Source organism: Salvelinus alpinus, chromosome 2 (genome assembly GCF_045679555.1).
Source record: "Salvelinus alpinus chromosome 2, SLU_Salpinus.1, whole genome shotgun sequence".
Taxonomy (NCBI): domain Eukaryota; kingdom Metazoa; phylum Chordata; class Actinopteri; order Salmoniformes; family Salmonidae; genus Salvelinus; species Salvelinus alpinus.
Genome location: NC_092087.1, coordinates 125322590 through 125345833, shown reverse-complemented (window position 1 = coordinate 125345833; position 23244 = coordinate 125322590). Strand labels below are relative to the sequence as shown.

At 45.7% G+C, this 23244-nt stretch overlaps 1 protein-coding gene across 2 annotated transcripts in view; it reads right to left on the bottom strand.

Moving 5' to 3' along the window:
• LOC139568608 (keratin, type I cytoskeletal 13-like) overlaps nucleotides 1-1393 on the bottom strand; it is a 56997-nt gene extending 55604 nt beyond the window's left edge. For both annotated transcript variants that reach the window (XM_071390546.1, XM_071390547.1), the window contains exons 1-2: nucleotides 720-1393; nucleotides 84-166 (exon numbers count right to left, since the gene is read on the bottom strand). In XM_071390546.1, coding sequence (XP_071246647.1) covers nucleotides 84-166; nucleotides 720-1271 — 635 coding nt within the window. In that variant the 5' untranslated portion in view covers nucleotides 1272-1393. The remainder of the gene's footprint in view (nucleotides 1-83; nucleotides 167-719) is intronic.
• Between the last annotated feature and the right edge of the window lie 21851 nt (nucleotides 1394-23244).

Genomic DNA, 23244 nt, shown 5'->3' with positions numbered 1-23244 from the left:
TTTACAGATTTGGGTTATTCCATTTGGTTAAGGGAATGCACCAACAGTGTTCTGTATATGTGGATGGTGTTGGATATACTTACTTGGTTCTGAAGTCGTCTGCAGCGAGCTTTGCGTTGTCGATGTTCAGATAGATGCCTCCGTTTACGCGAGTGGCAGCCTGGATCTGAGAGGTGGAGGATGGCAAAACATTTCAGGATGGGACATGCATGGAATTTCATACTAATGCAGTAGGCACAAACTTTGATACCACACTGTAATCATTGAGATCTGAGTTTCAGCTGCACTGTAAATGATAGCCCATAGAAGCATTACAGGGAACCTATTGTCATTATGATCATTGTAAAGCATGACACAAAGAAACAAATTCCACCGTTTGCAATCGCCTAGGGGCTCTTAACAGACAGGAAGGATAGGTTTCAATTATCTGCTTTATTTTTAATGCTTCAGCTGCAAATATGCGTACTGTCTTTGCATCTATCTTTGGTGCCACATCTTGGTTGAATCAATTATAACAAATGTATATAATTTAGCCTCTTCTAACAGTCATATATCACTCTCAGTAACTTGTTAGAAAAACAAGCTGATGACATGTGTACACCATGTACATGTACTCTCTAATGAAGCATAACATTGTCACTCTGCAGACATTACCATGTTTTGACATGCTGAGATGTCATTATTGAGTGCTCTTGCTATCAAGGACACATGTCACGTACCTTGTCCTGCAGGTCGGCAATAGTAGCGTAGAAGGCAGAGTAGTCACGAGAGCTGGGAGACGTCTTGCTCTCCATGAACTGACGGATCTTCAGCTCCAGCTCGGCGTTGGCCGCCTCCAAGGAGCGCACCTTCTCCAAGTAGTTGGACAGGCGGTCGTTCAGGTTCTGCATTGTGGCCTTCTCGTTGGCCGACACATTCATGTCAGCTCCACCGCCGCCACCACCACCCCCTCCCATTCCGAAACCATAACCGCCACCTCCACCACCACCACCTCCCATTCCGAAACCATAACCGCCACCACCACCTCCGCCGCCGGAACCAAACGAGGAGCTAGAGATGCGCACCCCAGAGCCTCCTGCACCTCCATACACACTGCCGGCCCTCATGGCAGTGACGCGGCCTCCTCCACCACCACCACCACCACCCATCGAGGAGAAGCGGGAGGAGCCCATACCCATACCCATTCCACCTCCACCTCCAGACCTCATGGACATGGTGCCACCTCCACCGCCGCTGCTGCTGTAGGACATGCTAGATCTGGAGAAGGACATGGCTGCTGAGAGGTAGTCTGCCTGCCTGGGATGAAGAGGAGAGAGAATGTGGTGCACGGCCCAGCCACTGTTCCCTTTTTATGCTGCACATGGCTTAAGGTGGGAGGGAGGTTGGGAGGAGGACAACGGTGGGGAGGCAGAAGGGAGGAATAGAGAAGGGAGGAATACAGGGAGGTATTACGTAATGTAGGGCAGGGCAGGGCGCCTCCCCCCACTTTGACACCCTGCGGGCAGATGCTAGCATGCAGAAGGAGATGGAAGAGGATAGATAGATATGTACTTTGTGTGAATATTGAAAATATACCATTGTCGTGCAACTCCACCCTCCCCCATCTCACTCTATATATGGTGTCTGCCTGCACAAACATATAAAATTGCACACAACCATAAACAGATGGATTTCCTCTCTCGTAATAGCGCCTGTTTGAAAGCATAGACAAACTTGCTTCTATTTTCCCCAGGTAGGTCAGTCAGTCAACACACACAGTTTAACTTTGACAGGTGAGCTTTGCCATGACACACAGAATGGCTATTTACCTGAACCTGTTATGTTACTAAGACAACAAGTTGCAACGAAACTTCACGGTACAATATGATCTTTCACTTGACACCCAGACAACCTTCTCCCCGAACAGACCTGTCTTTGTCTCACACACTGATATCTTGCAAGACCATTTCCTGTCCTTTTCATTAAACGCAAAAGTCCATTGTTCCATCATAGTATTTCTGATTTTATGCACAGACTCAGGTACCATTGTTAAGTTTCACTCAACTTTATGCATGTTCAATCTATTGTAGGAGTCTGTAGACAAAAGTACCACTTTCTTGCCCCCATGGGATGAGTCATTTCTCCGGGCATCGTACCCCAGGAAAAGTAACCTCAGATGGGATTAAAGTACTGTTCTTTTCCCTTAACACCTTGGCAGGGAACTTGGCATCTGCAGCGTGCTAGAACACGCTGTCGCTTGTTTGTATATTTCCATATAACCAGAGCATTTCCTGCAGATTTTTCTTTATTATGCTCCAGAAGTTACCATTTGAGTCTCACATTTAGTATGTGAAAAAGTTTATTTGCATTTGGTTAAAGCCAAAGAGCATTGCATCATTTATGTCCACATGTTAATGATTTGTGGTAAAGTGGATTATAGTGGCATTGGTGGAATATGTAACAAAAAAGTAACATTTAACCTTTGTAGGTAAATTGTCACCATAGCTGACATATTATTAACATGTATGTTGCAGTGACATCACACTGTGCACACCAAGTCATTTCAACAAGGACAATTGGATGATATTTGGTTGAGATGTTGATCAATGAGAATTTAACCTACATTCACCCATTCAAAAAGACAGCCAAAAGTTTGTTGAATTCCCAATGTGTTATCACTATGCTTTCAACCATCCAAAAACACAACCAAATTCCAATGGAATTCCAATGGAATTTGGTTGTCACATAAATTCGTTATAACTGCACTTTCAACCATTTAGCACAAAGTTCAAACGAGAAAACAATGACAGATATTTTGTTTATCTGTACAACGGAATGTGTTATCATTGTGCTTCATCTAATGAATAGTACAACCAAATGAGCTGAATTGCAGTTGAGATTTCATTGAAAGTACATTGTGCAAGCAGGGGCGGACTAGGACCAGAAATTTGTCCCTGACATTTCTGTTTTAAAGCTAAGTTTCTACAATTCTACTTAGTTTAAAATGACATATAATGTTGGGTATGCAATTTCATGATGATAATTATTTTAAGAATCTAGTCCAACCCATATTTGATGTTATTCTTCCTACCAACTATGTTGTAATATTGTAAAATGAGCAATTATAATCTCTTATTCAGAACACCTGGGACTATCAAAATAGCCAAATGCATAATGGTTTTGGTGCAGTTTTCAGTAAGTGAATAGCTCAATAGACGGCGACAGATTTCCCATTTAAAGTAAAGTCCCAGAAATATTTCTGACTTGCAAAATCTCAGCCTCTGAATAGCATCACAGAGATAGTTGTTATGCATTGGTTCATTGAAATTGTTAAATGCCTATATTCAATCAGATCGAGCGTTAACCGGCAAAAACAGACACCCGCATAGCAGATGTTTTGGCAGTGTTGGAGGTGGAACTGCTTTGGCGCTGTCAAATCGGTGAGCAGCTGCTCTTTCGGTCATTTTCACAAAGCCAAGACTCACTCTTACATTTACATTTACATTTAAGTCATTTAGCAGACGCTCTTATCCAGAGCGACTTACAAATTGGTGCATTCACCTAATGACATCCAGTGGAACAGCCACTTTACAATAGTGCATCTAAATCTTTTAAGGGGGGGGGGGCAGAAGGATTGCTTTATCCTAGGTATTCCTTGAAGAGGTGGGGTTTCAGGTGTCTCCGGAAGGTGGTGATTGACTCCGCTGTCCTGGCGTCGTGAGGGAGTTTGTTCCACCATTGGGGTGCCAGAGCAGCGAACAGTTTTGACTGGGCTGAGCGGGAACTGTACTTCCTCAGTGGTAGGGAGGCGAGCAGGCCAGAGGTGGATGAACGCAGAGCCCTTGTTTGGGTGTAGGGCCTGATCAGAGCCTGAAGGTACTGAGGTGCCGTTCCCCTCACAGCTCCGTAGGCAAGCACCATGGTCTTGTAGCGGATGCGAGCTTCAACTGGAAGCCAGTGGAGAGAGCGGAGGAGCGGGGTGACGTGAGAGAACTTGGGAAGGTTGAACACCAGACGGGCTGCGGCGTTCTGGATGAGTTGTAGGGGTTTGATGGCACAGGCAGGGAGCCCAGCCAACAGCGAGTTGCAGTAATCCAGACGGGAGATGACAAGTGCCTGGATTAGGACCTGCGCCGCTTCCTGTGTGAGGCAGGGTCGTACTCTGCGGATGTTGTAGAGCATGAACCTACAGGAACGGGCCACCGCCTTGATGTTAGTTGAGAACGACAGGGTGTTGTCCAGGATCACGCCAAGGTTCTTAGCGCTCTGGGAGGAGGACACAATGGAGTTGTCAACCGTGATGGCGAGATCATGGAACGGGCAGTCCTTCCCCGGGAGGAAGAGCAGCTCCGTCTTGCCGAGGTTCAGCTTGAGGTGGTGATCCGTCATCCACACTGATATGTCTGCCAGACATGCAGAGATGCGATTCGCCACCTGGTCATCAGAAGGGGGAAAGGAGAAGATTAATTGTGTGTCGTCTGCATAGCAGTGATAGGAGAGACCATGTGAGGTTATGACAGAGCCAAGTGACTTGGTGTATAGCGAGAATAGGAGAGGGCCTAGAACAGAGCCCTGGGGGACACCAGTGGTGAGAGCGCGTGGTGAGGAGACAGATTCTCGCCACGCCACCTGGTAGGAGCGACCTGTCAGGTAGGACGCAATCCAAGCGTGGGCCGCGCCGGAGATGCCCAACTCGGAGAGGGTGGAGAGGAGGATCTGATGGTTCACAGTATCGAAGGCAGCCGATAGGTCTAGAAGGATGAGAGCAGAGGAGAGAGAGTTAGCTTTAGCAGTGCGGAGCGCCTCCGTGATACAGAGAAGAGCAGTCTCAGTTGAGTGACTAGTCTTGAAACCTGACTGATTTGGATCAAGAAGGTCATTCTGAGAGAGATAGCAGGAGAGCTGGCCAAGGACGGCACGTTCAAGAGTTTTGGAGAGAAAAGAAAGAAGGGATACTGGTCTGTAGTTGTTGACATCGGAGGGATCGAGTGTAGGTTTTTTCAGAAGGGGTGCAACTCTCGCTCTCTTGAAGACGGAAGGGACGTAGCCAGCGGTCAAGGATGAGTTGATGAGCGAGGTGAGGTAAGGGAGAAGGTCTCCGGAAATGGTCTGGAGAAGAGAGGAGGGGATAGGGTCAAGCGGGCAGGTTGTTGGGCGGCCGGCCGTCACAAGACGCGAGATTTCATCTGGAGAGAGAGGGGAGAAAGAGGTCAACGCACAGGGTAGGGCAGTGTGAGCAGAACCAGCGGTGTCGTTTGACTTAGCAAACGAGGATCGGATGTCGTCGACCTTCTTTTCAAAATGGTTGACGAAGTCGTCTGCAGAGAGGGAGGAGGGGGGGAGGGGGAGGAGGATTCAGGAGGGAGGAGAAGGTGGCAAAGAGCTTCCTAGGGTTAGAGGCAGATGCTTGGAATTTAGAGTGGTAGAAAGTGGCTTTAGCAGCAGAGACAGAAGAGGAAAATGTAGAGAGGAGGGAGTGAAAGGATGCCAGGTCCGCAGGGAGGCGAGTTTTCCTCCATTTCCGCTCGGCTGCCCGGAGCCCTGTTCTGTGAGCTCGCAATGAGTCGTCGAGCCACGGAGCGGGAGGGGAGGACCGAGCCGGCCTGGAGGATAGGGGACATAGAGAGTCAAAGGATGCAGAAAGGGAGGAGAGGAGGGTTGAGGAGGCAGAATCAGGAGATAGGTTGGAGAAGGTTTGGGCAGAGGGAAGAGATGATAGGATGGAAGAGGAGAGAGTAGCGGGGGAGAGAGAGCGAAGGTTGGGACGGCGCGATACCATCCGAGTAGGGGCAGTGTGGGAAGTGTTGGATGAGAGCGAGAGGGAAAAGGATACAAGGTAGTGGTCGGAGACTTGGAGGGGAGTTGCAATGAGGTTAGTGGAAGAACAGCATCTAGTAAAGATGAGGTCAAGCGTATTGCCTGCCTTGTGAGTAGGGGGGGAAGGTGAGAGGGTGAGGTCAAAAGAGGAGAGGAGTGGAAAGAAGGAGGCAGAGAGGAATGAGTCAAAGGTAGACATGGGGAGGTTAAAGTCACCCAGAACTGTGAGAGGTGAGCCGTCCTCAGGAAAGGAGCTTATCAAGGCATCAAGCTCATTGATGAACTCTCCAAGGGAACCTGGAGGGCGATAAATGATAAGGATGTTAAGCTTGAAAGGGCTGGTAACTGTGACAGCATGGAATTCAAAGGAGGCGATAGACAGATGGGTAAGGGGAGAAAGAGAGAATGACCACTTGGGAGAGATGAGGATCCCGGTGCCACCACCCCGCTGACCAGAAGCTCTCGGGGTGTGCGAGAACACGTGGGCAGACGAAGAGAGAGCAGTAGGAGTAGCAGTGTTATCTGTGGTGAGCCATGTTTCCGTCAGTGCCAAGAAGTCGAGGGACTGGAGGGACGCATAGGCTGAGATGAGCTCTGCCTTGTTGGCCGCGGATCGGCAGTTCCAGAGGCTACCGGAGACCTGGAACTCCACGTGGGTCGTGCGGGCTGGGACCACCAGGTTAGGGTGGGCGCGGCCACGCGGTGTGAAGCGTTTGTATGGTCTGTGCAGAGAGGAGAGAACAGGGATAGACAGACACATAGTTGACAGGCTACAGAAGAGGCTACGCTAAGGCAAAGGAGATTAGAATGACAAGTGGGCTACACGACTCGAATGTTCAGAAAGTTAAGCTTACGTTGCAAAAATAAATAAATAAAATAAAAGATCTAATTGACTAAAATGATGTAGTACTGCTGGCTGGTGAAGTAGCCTGGCTAGCAGTGGCTGCGTTGTTGAAAGTGAAGCTGGCTAGGTGACCTCGACAATTTCTCTAAATTTCTCTAAACTACACAATTATCATGGATACAAGGACAGCAAAGACAACTAGCTAACACTACGCTAATCAAGTCGTTCCGTTGTAATGTAAGTTTCTACAGTGCTGCTATTCGGTAGAACTCTTGTTACTCGTTCAGAACGAGTAAGTGTAGACTATATAGAAAGAATTATGCTCAAATTGAAAAATCATTCAACGAAATGAAGATTTTTATCATCCTAATCGAGGTGTAGATTACATCTCACATTCAGAGTTGGCTCTAAGCGAGATTTGGTTGGGGGACCCCCCATCAAGCGGGCAAAACGTTTAGTGGCCCCCTTCTTGACAGTGGAGAGAAACATTTTCTGCAGTTCTACACATTTTGCCATGCGGAATAGAGAAAAATGTGCAATTTTATAAAACATTTCATGCAGTTCTACACATTTAGCCATGAGGTGCACAGAAAAATACAAATGTTCACAATTGGGTCAGGGGGCCCCAAATGACGGCTTAAGTCGCTTATGCCTGGAGCAGGCCCTGCTCATATTCCAGCTATTGAACTTGTAAACAAGATTGCATGTGATTTCTATTAATGGGACTCCCTGTAGCCAAAGTCAATGTCTGCTTTAGGTATAATGCCAAGAGCCGCTTTGGCTTTGACAGTGCAAACGCAGTTTCACCTCTGGCAGCGCCAAAACAACTGCTATGCATGTTTTACTCATTTTAAGGTTGAACTGTTACAAACGTTTGTAAGAGCCTTCACTTTAGGCTATTGTATTACAAAAATAATATTGAATTGTGTTTGGTTGTCTACACAACAAAATAGCAAAATTTGAAGGGAATGTATCTACTGCTTATGTCACAAACCAGCTCATAGCCAGTAACAAAAAGGGAGCCAACGCAGAGATCAAGGAATAACAAAAACATTTATTAACTAAAGTAACAATGGTGTGTGTAGTCAGTAATCAGTAGTGTAAGTGAGTAGTTGCAGGCATAGACGATGATTGTGAGGGGTGTTGAGAGGTGCCAACACAAACAAGACAAAATGCCACAAACAAAAACCAATAGTGTCTGTGTGGAGAGAGTCTCCACGATGTACAGGGAAAGGTGCATTTATCCCTGGGACACACCCAAGCTCAGGTGTGTCCTATTTTGCTTCCCGGCTCCGCCCACAGACATCCTATTAAAGGATACAAGAGCAAAGAAAGAATTTGGTAGACAGAGTGGGAGGGGAGGGGAGGGGAGGGGAGGGGAGGGGAGGGGAGGGCCCACCCCCTCACATAAAACCAGGGACCACCAAGTACCCTGGAACACCACACAAACACAAACAAAATACTGCCCTGGTTAACACTGTCCCACTGCTCCAGCCGACCTCGTCCTCCCCAGACCTCGGCGATCTTTGAGCACAGGAAGCATCCTTTAAGGAAGTGAATGATTTATTTCAGCTTTTATTTCATTCATCACATTCCCAGTGGGTCAGAAGTTTACATACACTTAATTAGTATTTGGTAGCATAGCCTTTAAATTGTTACCTTGGGTCAAACGTTTCCTGCAGCCTTCCACAAGCTTCCCACAATAAGTTGGGTGAATTTTGGCCCATTCCTCTTGACAGAGCTTGTGTAACTGAGTCAGGTTTGTAGGCCTCCTTGCTCGAACACGCTTTTTCAGTTCTGCCCACACATTTTCTATAGGATTGAGGTCAGGGCTTCATGATGGTCACTCCAATACCTTGACTTTGTTGTCCTTAAGCCATTTTGCCATTTTGCCAACTTTGGAAGTATGCTTGGGGTCATTGTCCATTTGGAAGACTCATTTGTGGACAACTTAATAATGAATATGTTGGATTCACATCTCGGTGTCAACCAAATTAATAAGACTAAGCCATTTGGAACAGCTCTCCTTCAAATTAGGTCAGGGTGTGATGTATAGCTAAATAATTTTCCTGCATCATGATGCCATCTTTTTTGTGAAGTGCACAAACTGGAGCTCCCCAGTCCGGAGCCTGCAGCGACGGTCCCCAGTCCGGAGCCTCCAGCGACGGTTCCCAGTCCGGAGCCTCCAGCGAGGGTCCCCAGTCCGGAGCCTCCAGCGACGGTCCCCAGTCCGGGGCCTGCAACGAGGGTCCCCAGTCCCGGGCCTGCAACGAAGGTCCCAAGTCCGGGGCCTTCGGCGAGGGTCCCCAGTCTGGGGCCTACAACGAGGGTCCCCAGTCCGGGGCCTGCGGCGAGGGTCCCCAGTCCGGGGCCTGCAGCGAGGGTCCCTAGTTCGGGGCCTGCGGCGAGGGTCCCCAGTCCGGGGCCGGCGACGAGGGTCCCCGAACCAGAGGCGCCACCAAAGTGGGGGGAGCCAGAGGCGGAGCGGGGGCTACGCCCCAAACCGAAGCCGCCACCAAGGGTAAATGCCCACCCGGACCCTCCCCTATAGGTTCAGGTTTGCGGCCGGGAATCCGCACCTTTGGGGGGGTACTGTCACGCCCTGACCTTAGAGAGCCGTTGTGGTAGGGTGTGGCCATAGAGATTTATTGTTTGGGTGTGGATAGGTGATGAAGGATGGAGGGCCAGACAACACAGGCACTCTGTCTCTGTTGATACAGTGCAATGAAAAGAACAGATCAAATTTTAATTAAACAACTCTTTATGCTTTGTGCCAATGTACTGTCTGTACTGTCTGTAGCCCTGGGATAACATTTTAGGCATAGATATGTACACCCACATGATCATATTATTCTACCATTATCACAGAGTAGCATATGTTCTGCAGTGAAAAACATTGGCTGTTTCACCCAGCACTATATTTTGTAAGCTTGGTCATGATCATACAAAAATATTTTATCGTAATGTCTAGTTGGCGTTAAAACGTATTCAGGATCGGTGTCCCGTCCACGAAATGGTTGAGCTAACATAGGCTAATTCGGTTAGTATGAGGTTGTAAGTAAAAAATAATATTTCCCAGGACATAGACATATCTGATATTGGCAGAAAGCTTAAATTCTTGTTAATCTAACTGCACTGTCCAATTTACATTAGCTATTACAGTGAAAGATTACCATGCTATTGTTTGAGGAGAGGGCACAATTTTGAACATGAAAAGTTATTAATAAACAAATTAGGCACATTTGGGCAGTCTTGATACAAAATGTTTAACAGAAATGCAATGGTTCTTTGTGTCAGTCTAAAACTTTGCACATACACTGCTGCCATCTAGTGGCCAAAATCTAAATTGCAGCTGGGCTGGAATAATACATTATGGCCTTTCTCTTGCATTTCAAAGATGATGGTACAAAAAAAATACAAAAGAACGTTTGCTTTTTTCTTTGTATTTACTTTTACCAGATCTACTGTGTTCAATTATCCTACACTCCTTTCAGATTCCAGAAACTTCAAAGTGTTTCCTTTCAAATGGTTCCAAGAACATGCCTTTCCTTGCTTCAGGGCCTGAGCTACAGGCAGTCAGATTCGGGTATGTCATTTTAGGCAAAATGTGGAAAAAAGGTGGTGTATCCTTCAGAGGTTTAATAAAGTGTGGTTAAGTTTTATTTGCTCTGTTAAATCTACCCTTTGGAAAGACTTTGATAGCAACAGTGAATCTATCTAGTTTTTAATTAAAAAAATTGTGGTCTCCAATTGATAGTTACGATCTTGTCTCATCGCTGCAACTCCTAAACGGACTCGGGAGAGGCGAAGGTCGAGAGTCATGCATCCTCCGAAACACGACCCTGCCAAGTCGCACTGCTTCTTGACACACTGCTTGCTTAACAGGGAAGACAGCCAAACCAATGTGTTGGAGGAAACAACGTCCAACTGACAATTGTATTCAGCTTGCAGGCGCCCAGCCCACCACAAGGAGACGCTAAAGCACAATTGGACAAGGATATCCCGGCCGGCCAAACCCTCCCCTAACCCCGGACAACACTGGGTCAATTGTGCGCCGCCCCATGGATCTCCTGGTCACCTGGGATCTCCTGGGATCTAACCCCAGGCTGCAGTGATGCCTCAACACTGCGATGCAGTGCTTTAGACCGCTGTGCCACTTGGGAAGCCAAATCTCAACACGGGATGGTTGAGCTGACGTAGGCTAATGCGATTAGCATGAGGTTGTAAGTAACAAGAATATTTCCCAGGACATAGACATATCTGATATTGGCTAGAAAGCTTCAATTCTTTTTAATCTAACTGCACTGTCCAATTTACAGTAGCTATTACATTGAAAGAATACCATGCTATTGTTTGAGCAGAGTGCACAGTTATGAACTTGAAAAGTTATTAATAAACCAATTAGGCACATTTGGGCAGTCTTGATACAACAATTTGAACAGAAATGCAATGGTTCATTGGATCAGTCAACAACGTTGCAAATACACTGCTGCCATCTAGTGGCCAAAATCTAAATTGCGCCTGGGCTGGAATAATACATTATGGACTTTCTCTTGCATTTGAAAGATAATGGTACATATAAAATACAAAAAATGCATGTGTTTTCTTTGTGTTATCTTTTACCAGATCTAATGTGTTATATTCTCCTACATTCCATTCACATTTCCACAAACTTCAAAGTGTTTCCTTTCAAATATCAATATTTTCAAGTATCAAGAATATGCATATCCTTGCTTCAGGTCCTGAGCTACAGGCAGTTAGATTTGGGTATGTCATTTTAGGCGAAAATTGAAACAAAGGGTTGGATCCTTATTAAGAAGTTAAGAAAATTAAGTGTAAAGTAAAAAATTTAAAATAAAAACTAAAATGAACAAATAATTAAACAGCAGCAGTAAAATCGCAATAGCAATATGTACAAGTAGGTAGTTATTAAAGTGACAATGCAAAGATTATAAACAGAGAGTAGCTGCAGCATAAAAGAGAGGTCTGGGTAGCCCTTTGATTAGCTGTTCAGGAGTGTTATGGCTTGCAGGTAGAAGCTGTTAAGATGCTTTTGGACCTAGAATTTGCGCTCTGGTACCGCTTGCCGTGCTATAGCAGAGAGAACAGTCTATGGACTAGGGTGGCTGGAGTATTTGACAATTTTTAGGACCTTCCTCTGGGCTGGGCCGTACGCACTACCCTCTGTAGTGCCTTGAGGTCGGAGGCAAAGCAGTTGCCATACCAGGCAGTGATGCAACCAGTCAGGATGCTCTTGATGGTGCAGCTGTAGAACCTTTTGAGGATCTGAGGACCCATGCCGAATCTGTTCAGTCTCCTGAGGAGGAATAGGTTTTGCCGTGCCCTCTTCACGACTGTCTTAGTGTGTTTGGACCATGATAGTTTGTTGGTGATGTGGACACCAAGGAACTTGAAGCTCTCAACCTGCTCCACTACAGCTCCGTCGATGAGAATGGGGGCGTCCTCGGTCCTCCTTTTCTAGGAGTCCACAATCATCTCCTTTGTCTTGATCATGTTGAGGGAGAGGTTGTTGTCCTGGCACCACCCGGCCAGGTCTCTGACCTCCCTATAGGCTGTCTCATCATTGTCGGGGATCAGGCCTAGCACATTTTTTCATTGGCAAACTTGATGATGGTGTTGGAGTCGTGCCTGGCCATGCAGTCATTAGTGAACAGGGAGTACAGGAGGGGACTGAGCACGCACCCCTGAGGGGCCCCGTGTTGAGGATCAGTGTGGCGGATGTGTTGTTACCTACCCTTATGACCTGGGGTAGCCCGTCAGGAAGTCCAGGATCCAGTTGCAGAGGGAGGTGTTTAGTCCCAGGGTCCTTAGCTTAGTGATGAGCTTTGAGGGCACTATGGTGTTGAACGCTGAGCTGTAGTCAATGAATAGAGTTCTCACATAGGTGTCCCTTTTGTTCAGGTGGGAAAAGGCAGTGTTGAATGCAATTGAGATTGCATCATCTGTGGATCTGTTGGGGCGTTATGCAAATTGCAATGGGTCTAGGGTTTCTAGGATGATGATGTTGATGTGAGCCACGACCAGCCTTTCAAAGCACTTCATGGCTACAGACGTGAGTGCTATGGGTCGGTAGTCATTTAGGCAGGTTACCTTAGTGTTCTTAGGCACAGAGACTATGGTGGTCTCTTTGAAACATGTTGTTATTACAGACTCAGACAGGGAGAGGTTAAAAATGTCAGTGAAGACACTTGCCAGTTGGTCAGCGCCTGCTCGGAGAACACGTCCTGGTCATCCGTCTGGCCCTGCGGCCTTGTGGATGTTGACTTGTTTAAAGGTCTTACTCACATCGTTTACGGAGAGCGTGATCACACAGTCGTCTGGAACAGCTGATGCTCTCATGCATGTTTCAGTGTTACTTGCCTTGAAGCGAGCACAGAAGTAATTTTGCTCGTCTGGTAGGCTTGTGTCACTGGGCTGTTCGTGTCTGTGCTTCCTTTTGTAGTCTGTAATAATTTGCAAGCCCTGCCACCTCCGACAAGGGTCAGAGCCGGTGTAGTACGATTCAATCTTAGTCCTGTATTGAAACTTTGCCTGCTTGATTGTTTGTCGGAAGGCACTGTGGGATTTCTTATAAGCTTCCGGGTTAGAGTCCCACTCCTTGAATGCGGCACCTCTACACTTTAGCTCAGTGCGGATATTGCCTGTTATCCATGGCTTCTGGTTGGGGTATGTACGTACGGTCACTGTGGGGACGACGTCATGATGTTGAAATGTTGAAGTTGAAATGGTGCTGGAATTGTGGAGGCAGTTCCGGTTTTCTTTGCAACTTGCGGTAACTCTCTGTGGTTCTAAATCATTAGTTGTTTATTGGTCCAAAAATGGCAGAAACATTAACTTGCTTTACCATGCTGTAGGTCATGTAACTGTTACATGTAAAATGCTTTGTGGATTTCACTGGACAGATGTTGCTATCCGGTTTTGTGATAAAAGAAAGAAGTGGTTGAATTTATTCTTCCACTGTGTCTTCTTGTTGTTTTGGCCAGCCATATCCCACTCTTAATGCTCCATTCCCCACTTTCTTTCCTCCCCAAACCCAGAGGAGTAAAATTATGCAAGGAGTGGTATTAGCCTCACAAAAGTTGAAGTTCGCATTAGTCAAACATTTATTTTTCTTAAACATCTCATAATCTCTCCTGGTTTGTGTCATGCATACGTGTATCTCTCAACTATATAGAATAATAGGTGCTATGACATGGCAGTGTACAATGTACTCTCATGACTATACCTGCACTCTGCAGGCTTTTACCAACTCTCAGAAACCGGCATCTAAGTGCTGGCTGGGGATATGGGATTGTGGGAGGTGGGAGGGGAAGAGTATTAATATCTAATATAATCACAGAAACCTGCATCTGGGTTGGTTCTTTCCATCAACACGTCTCCTTCTCCACTAGGGGCGATAAAGTCCTAGACCACTGTTACTCTATCCACAAGCAAGCATACAAGGCCATTCCTCGTCCCCTCTTCGGAAAATCAGATCATGACTCTATACTCCTGCTTCCTATCTACAAGGTCAACCAGGAAGTACCTGTGATGCTCTCCATAGAGAAATGGTTATCCGAATCGGAGGCTATGCTACAGAACTGCTTTGCTAGCGCTGACTGGAATATGTTCCGGTACTACCACCTCCATCAATGGCTTCATTAGGAAATACATCAGCGACGTTGTCCCCACAGTGAAGGTTCACTGCTTCCCCAATCAAAAGCCCTGGATTAACACAGAGGTTGGCTAAAGGACAGGTCTATAGACAAAGGGCTATTGCAGCCAACACCGAGGCTACGGCTGAGGACACGAAGTCCCGCTACGATCTCCACCGAGCCATCAAACAAGCAAAAGGACAATATAGGAACAAGCTGGAATCCTATTACATAGACTCCGCCGCCCGTCGCATGTGGCAGGGGCAATAGTCCATTACAGATTACAAAGGAAGGCCCAGCCATGATCTGCCCAATGATGCCTCTCTACCAGAAGAACTCAATGCATTTAATGCATGCTTTGACAAAAACAACACTGAGCCGTGCATGAGGGCACCCGCCAATTCAGAGGACTGGGTGATCTCGCTAATCAAGTATATACTCTGTATTCCAGGGCACGTTCTCAGAGCTAGGGCAGAACAGTCATTTACAACGTCTCATTGTCTCAGTCTCTAATCCCCACATGTCTCAAGCTGACCACCATCATTCCTGTGCCCAAGAACTCTAAGACTACCTGCCACAATAACTACCGCCTTGAAGTTTGCATACCGCCCCAACAGATCCATAGACGACACAATCTCAATTGCACTCCACACTGCTCTCACCCACCAAGATAAGAGGAATACCTAGTTGAGAATGCTTTTCAATGACTACAGCTCAGCGTTAAAAACTATTGTGCCCTCCAAGCTCGTCACCAAGCTTGGGAACCTGGGTCTGAACACCTTCCTCTGCAACTGGATCCCGGATTTCCTGAAGGGCCAACCCAAGGTTGTGACTGTAGGCAACATAACCTCCCCCACACTGACCCTCAACACGGGGGTCCCAAAAGGTAATCATCCCCAGCTTTCCAATCAACTCTTTCATCCCCTCACCTCTCCCCTACAACTATTCCCAGGTTGTTGCTATAAATAACAATGTGTTCTCTTCTCAGTCAATTTACCTGGTAGAATAAGGGTTAAATAGAACAATGGTGTACACCCACTTCCCAGTTTGGACTGCAGGTTGTGCCTACTGTACAATCACCCACAAAGGGTGGCAGGTAGCCTAGCGGTTAGAGAGGTGAGCAAGCAACCGGGTTGCAACATTGAATCCCGGGGCAGACTGGAAAAATCAGGAAATGAGCTGGCAACCGGAGTGTTACTGGTATCAAATCTTATACGCCATTGCCTGCTGTTGTGCCATTGAGCAAGGCACTTAATCCACCACAACAGAATCTCCCCGGGCTTCCAGTGTGGCAGCACCCCACACCTCTCCAAAACATCTGTATGGATGTGTAGGTTGGGTAAAAAGAGGAAGTCAAATTTCGGTTTGGACCTTGTGTGCAATTGACCAATAAAGTTATCTAATCTTAATCTTAAAAACAATATAAACTCTAACTGAAAGCAGAATACCTTTATTATTATTCCCCCTACTAGAATGTACTTTACACTGACATTCAGCTAGTGGCAAGAAGTGTTCGGTTTTAGTTTGAATTTAGTATGATTCTTTAATTAAATTGAGCATGCAATAGCTTTGTGTGTAAACTAAGGTATACTGTTTCATTTTAGCCTCAACCTTTTATAATTCATAACTTATTATCTGGTTGTTTGTGGATGTCACACGGAGCAGAGCACAGCAGTGCAACATAGAGCCGCTGTCAATCACAAGATTCACCCGAAACTCAACCCCTGTCCATTGGCATTCCGTAACTGGTTCTTCCAGACACACAATGTAGAAACAAACAGAACCCCTTTTGCCTGAACAAATATGTCATGAAGTGAAGAAGACATTCTATAGCAATATTCTCTAGACGACAATCTGGTGATATTATGGCTTTTACAAGCAATGCTAAATCAGAAAGGTCCAGTCAGTCTGTTAGTTCGCATTGACATGTTCACACAAACAAGGAGCCAGGGCAAAGCAATCAGTTAAGATAACAGCAATTCATCGGAATGCATAAATCACTATAATGGTTGAAGGCGGAAGGCACATTTCAGTTGAATGCATTCAGTTGTGCAACTGACTAGGTATCCTCCTTTCCCTTTCTTTAATATGTGGTCTCCATCTTGATTTATTGCTGTGCACCCCTGTGAGTAGAGCCCTCTACTTTACAAGCCTTGTATGAGCTTCTGAAGTTTCCCACAGTCATATCTGTCAACACTAACTCCAATGACTACTGATGTTGTGTAACAGTGGAGGATCCTCAGAGGAGGTAGGGGAGGACCATCCAACTCAGTGAATTTCAACAACAAAAATGATGAAACATTAAAAAGTTATCCCTTTCAGATAAAACTATACTAAATATAGTCACATCACCAAATACTGTACCCGATTAAAACAAACTGATTTGGCAATGAAGGTCTACAGTACAGTAGTCTCACCAGCACGCTCTAGAGTAGAACCATGGTGTAGACCAGGCCTGGGCAAAGGCCGGGCTGGGGGGAGTATGTGGCCCGCGACCTGATTCAATACGGCCCACGGAATCATGCTCAGATCACATAAAGAATTTGTGATAGTAAAGTTTTTTAATCGTATTTGTTATTCAAATTAAAAGCCCAATGAATACTCGCCTTTGTGTAATGATTTAACACCCACCGCTTATGGGACATTTATTTTGAAGGCACATATAAATAACAACTGCACGAGGACAGACTACATCTGACAGGCTGACACACACGTCACAGTTATAAATAGTACTAAATAGTATGCCGACAGAGATGGTCGCCTCGCTTCGAGTTCTTAGGAAACTATGCAGTATTTTGTTTTTTTATGTATTATTTCTTACATTGTTACCCCAGGAAATCGTAAGTCTTATTACATACAGCTGGGAAGAACTATTGGATATAAGAGCAACGTCAACTTGCCAACATTACGACCAGGAATACGACTTTCCCGAAGCGGATCCTCTGTTCGGTCCACCACCCAGGACAATGGAGCTAATTCCAGTAGGCGATCCAAAACATCGACTTCGCAGAAGGGGCAGACGACGCGGCCACATGGCCAGGCTCCGTAGACGTGCACATCGCACACCGCTCCAGAGTATACTACTAGCCAATGTCCAGTCTCTTGACAACAAGGCTTCGCCATGCATCGCGCCGACAGAGATAAACACCTCTCTGGGTAAAGGAGGGGCGGGGGTGTATGCTTTATGATTAACGACTCATGGTGTAAGCATAGCAACATACACGAACTCAAGTCCTTCAGCTCACCCAATCTAGAATTCCTTACTATCAAGTGCTGGCCATTTTACCTACCAAGAGAATTCTCATCAGTTAAATCACAGCTGTGTACGTTCCCCCTCAAGCAGACACCAAGACGGCCATCAAGGAACTTCACTGGACTATATGCAAACTGGAAACCATACATCCTGAGGATGCATTTATTGTAGCTGGGGATTTTAATCAAGCAAATTTGAGAACAAGTCTACCAAAATCTTTCCAGCATATTGATTGCGCTACGCGCATGAGCTATACCCTCGACCACTGCTACTCTAACTTCCGCGATGCATACAAAGCTCTCCCCCTCTCTCCCTTTGGCAAATCTGACCACGACACCATCTTGCTCCTTCTGCCCTATAGGCAGAAACTCAAACAGGATGTACCAGTGACGAGAACCATTCAATGCAGGTCAGACCAATCGGAAGCCACGCTTCAAGATTGTTTTGATCACGCGGACTGGAATATGTTCTGGTCAGCCTCAGAGAACAACATCGACCTATACGCTGACTCAGTGAGTGCGTTTATAAAGAAGTGCATTGGAGATGTGGTACCCACTGTGACTATCAAAACCCACCCTAACCAGAAATCGTGGATGGATGGCAAAACTGAAAGCGCAATACATCGCATTTAACCATGGAAAGAGGTCTGGGAATATGTCTGAATATAAACAGTGTAGCTATTCCCTCTGCAATGCAATCAAACAAGCGAAATGCCAGTACAGGGAAAAGGTGGAGTCGCAATTAAACGGCTCAGACACGAGACGTATGTGGCAGGGTCTACAGGAAATCACGGACTACAAAAATAAATCCAGCCACGTCACGGACACCGACGTTCTGCTTCCAGACAAACTAAACACATTCTTTGCCCACTTTGAGGATAATACAGTGCCACCGTTGCGGCCCGATAACAAGGACTGCGCCCCCCCCCTCCTTCTCCATGGCTGACGTGAGTAAAACATTTAATTGTGTTAACCCTCGCAAGGCTGCTGGCCCAGACGGCATCCCTAGCCGTGTCCTCAAAGCATGCACAGACCAGCTGGCTGGTGTGTTTACGGACATATTCAATCACTCCCTATCTCAGTGTGTTGTCCCCACATGCTTCAAGATGGCTACCATTGTTCCTGTACCCAAGAAGGCAAAGATAACTAAACTAAATGAATACCACCCCGTAGCACTCACTTCTGTCATCATGAAGTGCTTTGAGAGACTAGCCAAGGATCATATCACCTCCACCTTCCCGGCTACCCTAGACCCACTTCAGTTTGCATACCGCCCCAACAGGTCCACAGACGATGCAATTGCCATCACACTGCACACTTCCCTATCCCATCTGGACAAAAGGAATAGAAAAAAAATCCACCACCCGAGCGGTTGCTGCCTACATTGAGACCAAATCACTGGCCACTTTAATAAATGGATCACAAGTCACTTTATACAATGCACTCTAAATAATGCCACTTTAATAATGTTTACATATCTTACATTACTCACATCACATGTATACTGTATTTTATACCATCTATTGCACCTTGCCTAGGCCGCTCAGGCATTGCTCATCCATATACCTACATTTACATATTCTCCTTCACCCCTTTAGATTTGTGTGTATTAGGTAGTTGTTGGGGAATTGTCAGATTACTTGTTAGATATTACTGCACTGTCGGAACTAGAAGCACAAGCATTTCACTACACTCGCATTAACATCTGCTAACCATGTGTATGTGACAAATAAAATGTGATTTGATTTGATTTAGTAGCTAGCTAGAAATTGCACAAAAATTAGTTTTTCAAAGATTTCAAAGAAAATGAAAGTAGACAATGAATGTAGGGTGTTCCAGCAAGAGTGAACATCAAAATATTTATTTATTGACGTATCAGAGAAAGCTGTGTGCATAGTGTGTCTTGAAAGACTACAACTCTTCCCGACACTTTCAGACAAAGCATGCAGAAAAATAGGAATATGTCTTCGGAGCAGAGGGCAAGAGAGTTGCTTTCTCAGTTGCAAAAGCAGCAAGGACTTTTACACAAAACTCCATTCAGCAAACGACGGAATTGCAAGAGCTAGCTATGTACTATCCCACAATATTGATAAACAAAGCAAGCCTTTCGCTGAGGGCAAATTCATGAAATAATGTTTACTTGACTCTGCAGCACTACTTTGCCCCGACAAGAAAGAGCTGTTTGAAAATGTTGCCCTGTCAAGACAAACAGTTACACGGCGTGTTGAGGACATCGCAGAAAATATGGATGTCACGACTTCCACCGAAGGTGGCTCCTCTGCCTGTTCGGGCGGCGCTCGGCGGTCGTCGTCGCCGGTCTACTAGCTGCCACCGATCCTTTTTCCTTTTCTTTTGGTTATGTCTGTTTTGTGTTTCACCTGGTTTCATTTTGGTTAACTAGGGGGGGTATTTATCTCGACATTTCCTTTGGGTTTTTGTGCGGGATTGTTTTGACTGTCAGTTAGTTTGGGTTGCATTTTCGTTAGTTCATGTTTAACAGGTGAGTTTTTCCCTGTACTGTGTCTGAGTGGGGTTTCGTGGCTACTGCTGTAGTCCGGTGTCCTGTTATTTTTGAGCTAGTAATTAAAACACCCTTTTCTTCTGAACTTGTTTCTCCTGCGCCCGACTCCACACCCACATCTCCTTGGGGAGATCTGACAATGGATTAACATTTGAAAGACAAGGTTAACGATTTCACCTATTTCTCCTTGACCCTGGATGAGAGCAGTGCTGCATGTGACATGGTGCAGTTGTTGATATTCTTACGAGGCATAACCCCAGACTTTGAAATTACAGAGGGCCTTGCTTCAGTGCAGTCAATGAAGAGCACAACCACAGGGAAAGACTTATTGGAGGAGGTTAATAAGTGTGTGGCAAAGCTGGGACTGAGTTTTGAAAAGTGGCCAGTGTGACCACTGATGTGTGCCCAAACTTGACAGGAAAAAACATTGGCCTTTTGAAAAGGACAGAAGATCAGGTAGCAGAGCTGAACGCAGATCAGAACATGATTTTCCTGCATTGCATTATTCATCAGGAGGTGCTCTGTAAATGTGTTTTGAAAATGAGCCATGTTGTGGAAACAGTCACTAAAGTGGTAAACTTCATAAGAGAAAAATATTTAAACCACAGGCAGTTTGTCTCACTGTTGGAAGAGACAAAGTCGGGTCATGCAGATCTCCCCTACCACACAAACGTGAGATGGCTGAGTTTGGGGAAGGCGCTTAAAAGGGTGTGGGACCTGAAGTCGGAGATTGCTGAGGTTTAGCAAATGAAAGGAAAATATGTTGATTTCCCTCAACTGTTACGCAGAGTGGAACAGAGGAACCCAAGAGCAAACTCAGACGAGGAGACTGGGATGAAGTAACCAAGGTATTTATTGAAACACAGGGGGAAGATGGAGTGCAGGTCAGGGGCGGCTGAGGCTGGAGCGAGAGGGGCTGGGACAGGGTGAGCAGATCCAAGGGAGTAGTAGAGTGGGGAATCCAGGACAGAGTAGCAGGATGATGGGACGTTGGACTGGAGACAGGGACCAGAGTCAGAGCTGGCGGAAATGTAGCGGAGAAGAAAACAGCGTCAGGCAAAGAAAACAGGCACAGCAGGATCTAAATAGAAACAAACGGCTAGAACCGTAGACTGACTGAGCAGAGATTACGATCTAGCAGCGGGGAAGTGGCAGGGCTGAGTATTTGTAGAGGTCTTGATTATGGAACAGGTTGCAGCAGGTGGGATCTGCTCTGACTCAAGCACACCAGTCTCCACCCACACAATCACACACACGCACAGAGAGAGAGTACTGGGGGAGTGGTGGCAGGTCAAGGAGACACAGGATGAGCAGTAGAGGCCGTTGCAGGAGCAGATGTGACATCAGCTGCAAGATAAAGAATGGTTGGCTAATTTTGCCTTCACCGTGGACATCATGGCCCTCATGAATGAACTGAATTCCAAACTACAAGGGAAGGAAGGGTCTTTTTGCACATTAGATGTACAGCCTTGTCAAAGCCTTAAAGGGAAAATTACTCCTCCTGACCCGCCAAGTAGAAGCCAACAATCTCACCCACCTTCCGACACTACTAATCTGTTCCCTATCAGATGACCAGTGGGAGAAGTATACACCGCTGCTGCGTGCTTTGAACGGTGAGTTTCCTTGTCGTTTTGAGGATTTCAAAGTGTTGGAAAATGACATGCTGTTGGTTTCCTCTCCTTTCACTTTCAATGTTTTTACCCCCAAGCCATAAGACTCCTGAACAGGTAATCAAATGGCTACCCAGACTATTTGCATTGTGTGTGTGTGTCCCCACCCCCTCTTTTACGCTGCTGCTACTTTCTGTTGATCATATATGTATTGTCACTTTAACTATACATTCATGTACATACTACCTCAATTGGCCCGACCAACCAGTGCTCCCGCACATTGGCTAACCGGGCTATCTGCATTGTGTCCCGCCACCCGCCACCCACCACCCGCCAACCCCTCTTTTACGCTACTGCTACTCTCTGTTTATCATATATGCATATGTAGTAGAGTTAAAATGGTTATTCCATCAAACTTCAAATTATTAGAATAGTACACAACGCAGAACAGAACAACCAGGTTGAGGGTCAGTGGCCAAAGCCCGCGATCAGGAATATTCCAAGTTCAGACAGAGGGGGGGAGTCAGATTGCTATGATCGCCAGGAACTTTACTTTTGGTGTCTATTTTTAATTGTTGCGCTGCTGGTGCTGCCTGTTGATGTTAGGTAGGCAGCTACAGTAGCTGAATGATGTTAACATCTTCAGGTTTTGTTTCATTAAATGTATTTTATTTCATCCGGGTGCTTGTGTCACCTACTAACACCCTGGTACTACCCGTAGCTCCCGCTCTCCTCAGTCAGAGAAAACTCTTGAGAGAGAACGGTATGTGTTGAAGAATACTCCTTTGTAGAAGTCCATAACGTGAAATAAATAAAGCATCCCAAGGTTAATGCTGTAGATATTGTTATAAGGGAGTGTGAGACTATTGAAACATGTAACTTTCAGAGTTTAACTGTTGTTATTAATATAGTTTACAGAGTGCTAAAAGTGCTGCTGTTGCTAGCTAGCATGCCTTTCTGTGATGCAGACGGTTAGCTAAGCTGCCGACTGGTGCTTGCGTTGCATTGTGGGAGATGTAGTTTGGTCCTCTACGGTCAGAATGGAACGTTGTCACGTTGTAACTTGTTTATGTTGCCATGTTTTTGTACATGAGTTGTTGTATTTTGGTACTGTCAACACTGAAAGCACCTAGCAATGTATTGGGGATGTGAGACCGGAAATGTGTTTTGCTCCTGTGTAGAACAACTTGTCAGATGGTGCATTGGAGAATGATGTGTTCCTGTCCTGTCTTTTCACAATACTACTGCAGGTATGGTTCTATTGTCTAAGAATTAAGATTATACATTCTTTGTATTAAGGACTGGTTATTATTTTATAGTATACATAATAGAGGTCGACCGATTATGATTTTTCAATGCCGATACCGATTATTGGAGTACAAAAAAAGCCGATACCGATTAATCGGCCGATTTATTAAAATAAAATAAAAATGTTAAATATATATATATCATACACACACACACATTTTTGTAATAATGACAATTGCAACAATACTGAATGAACAATGAACACTTTTATTTTAAAAAGCCTCGCTACTGTATATATCCTCGCTACTGTTATTTTTC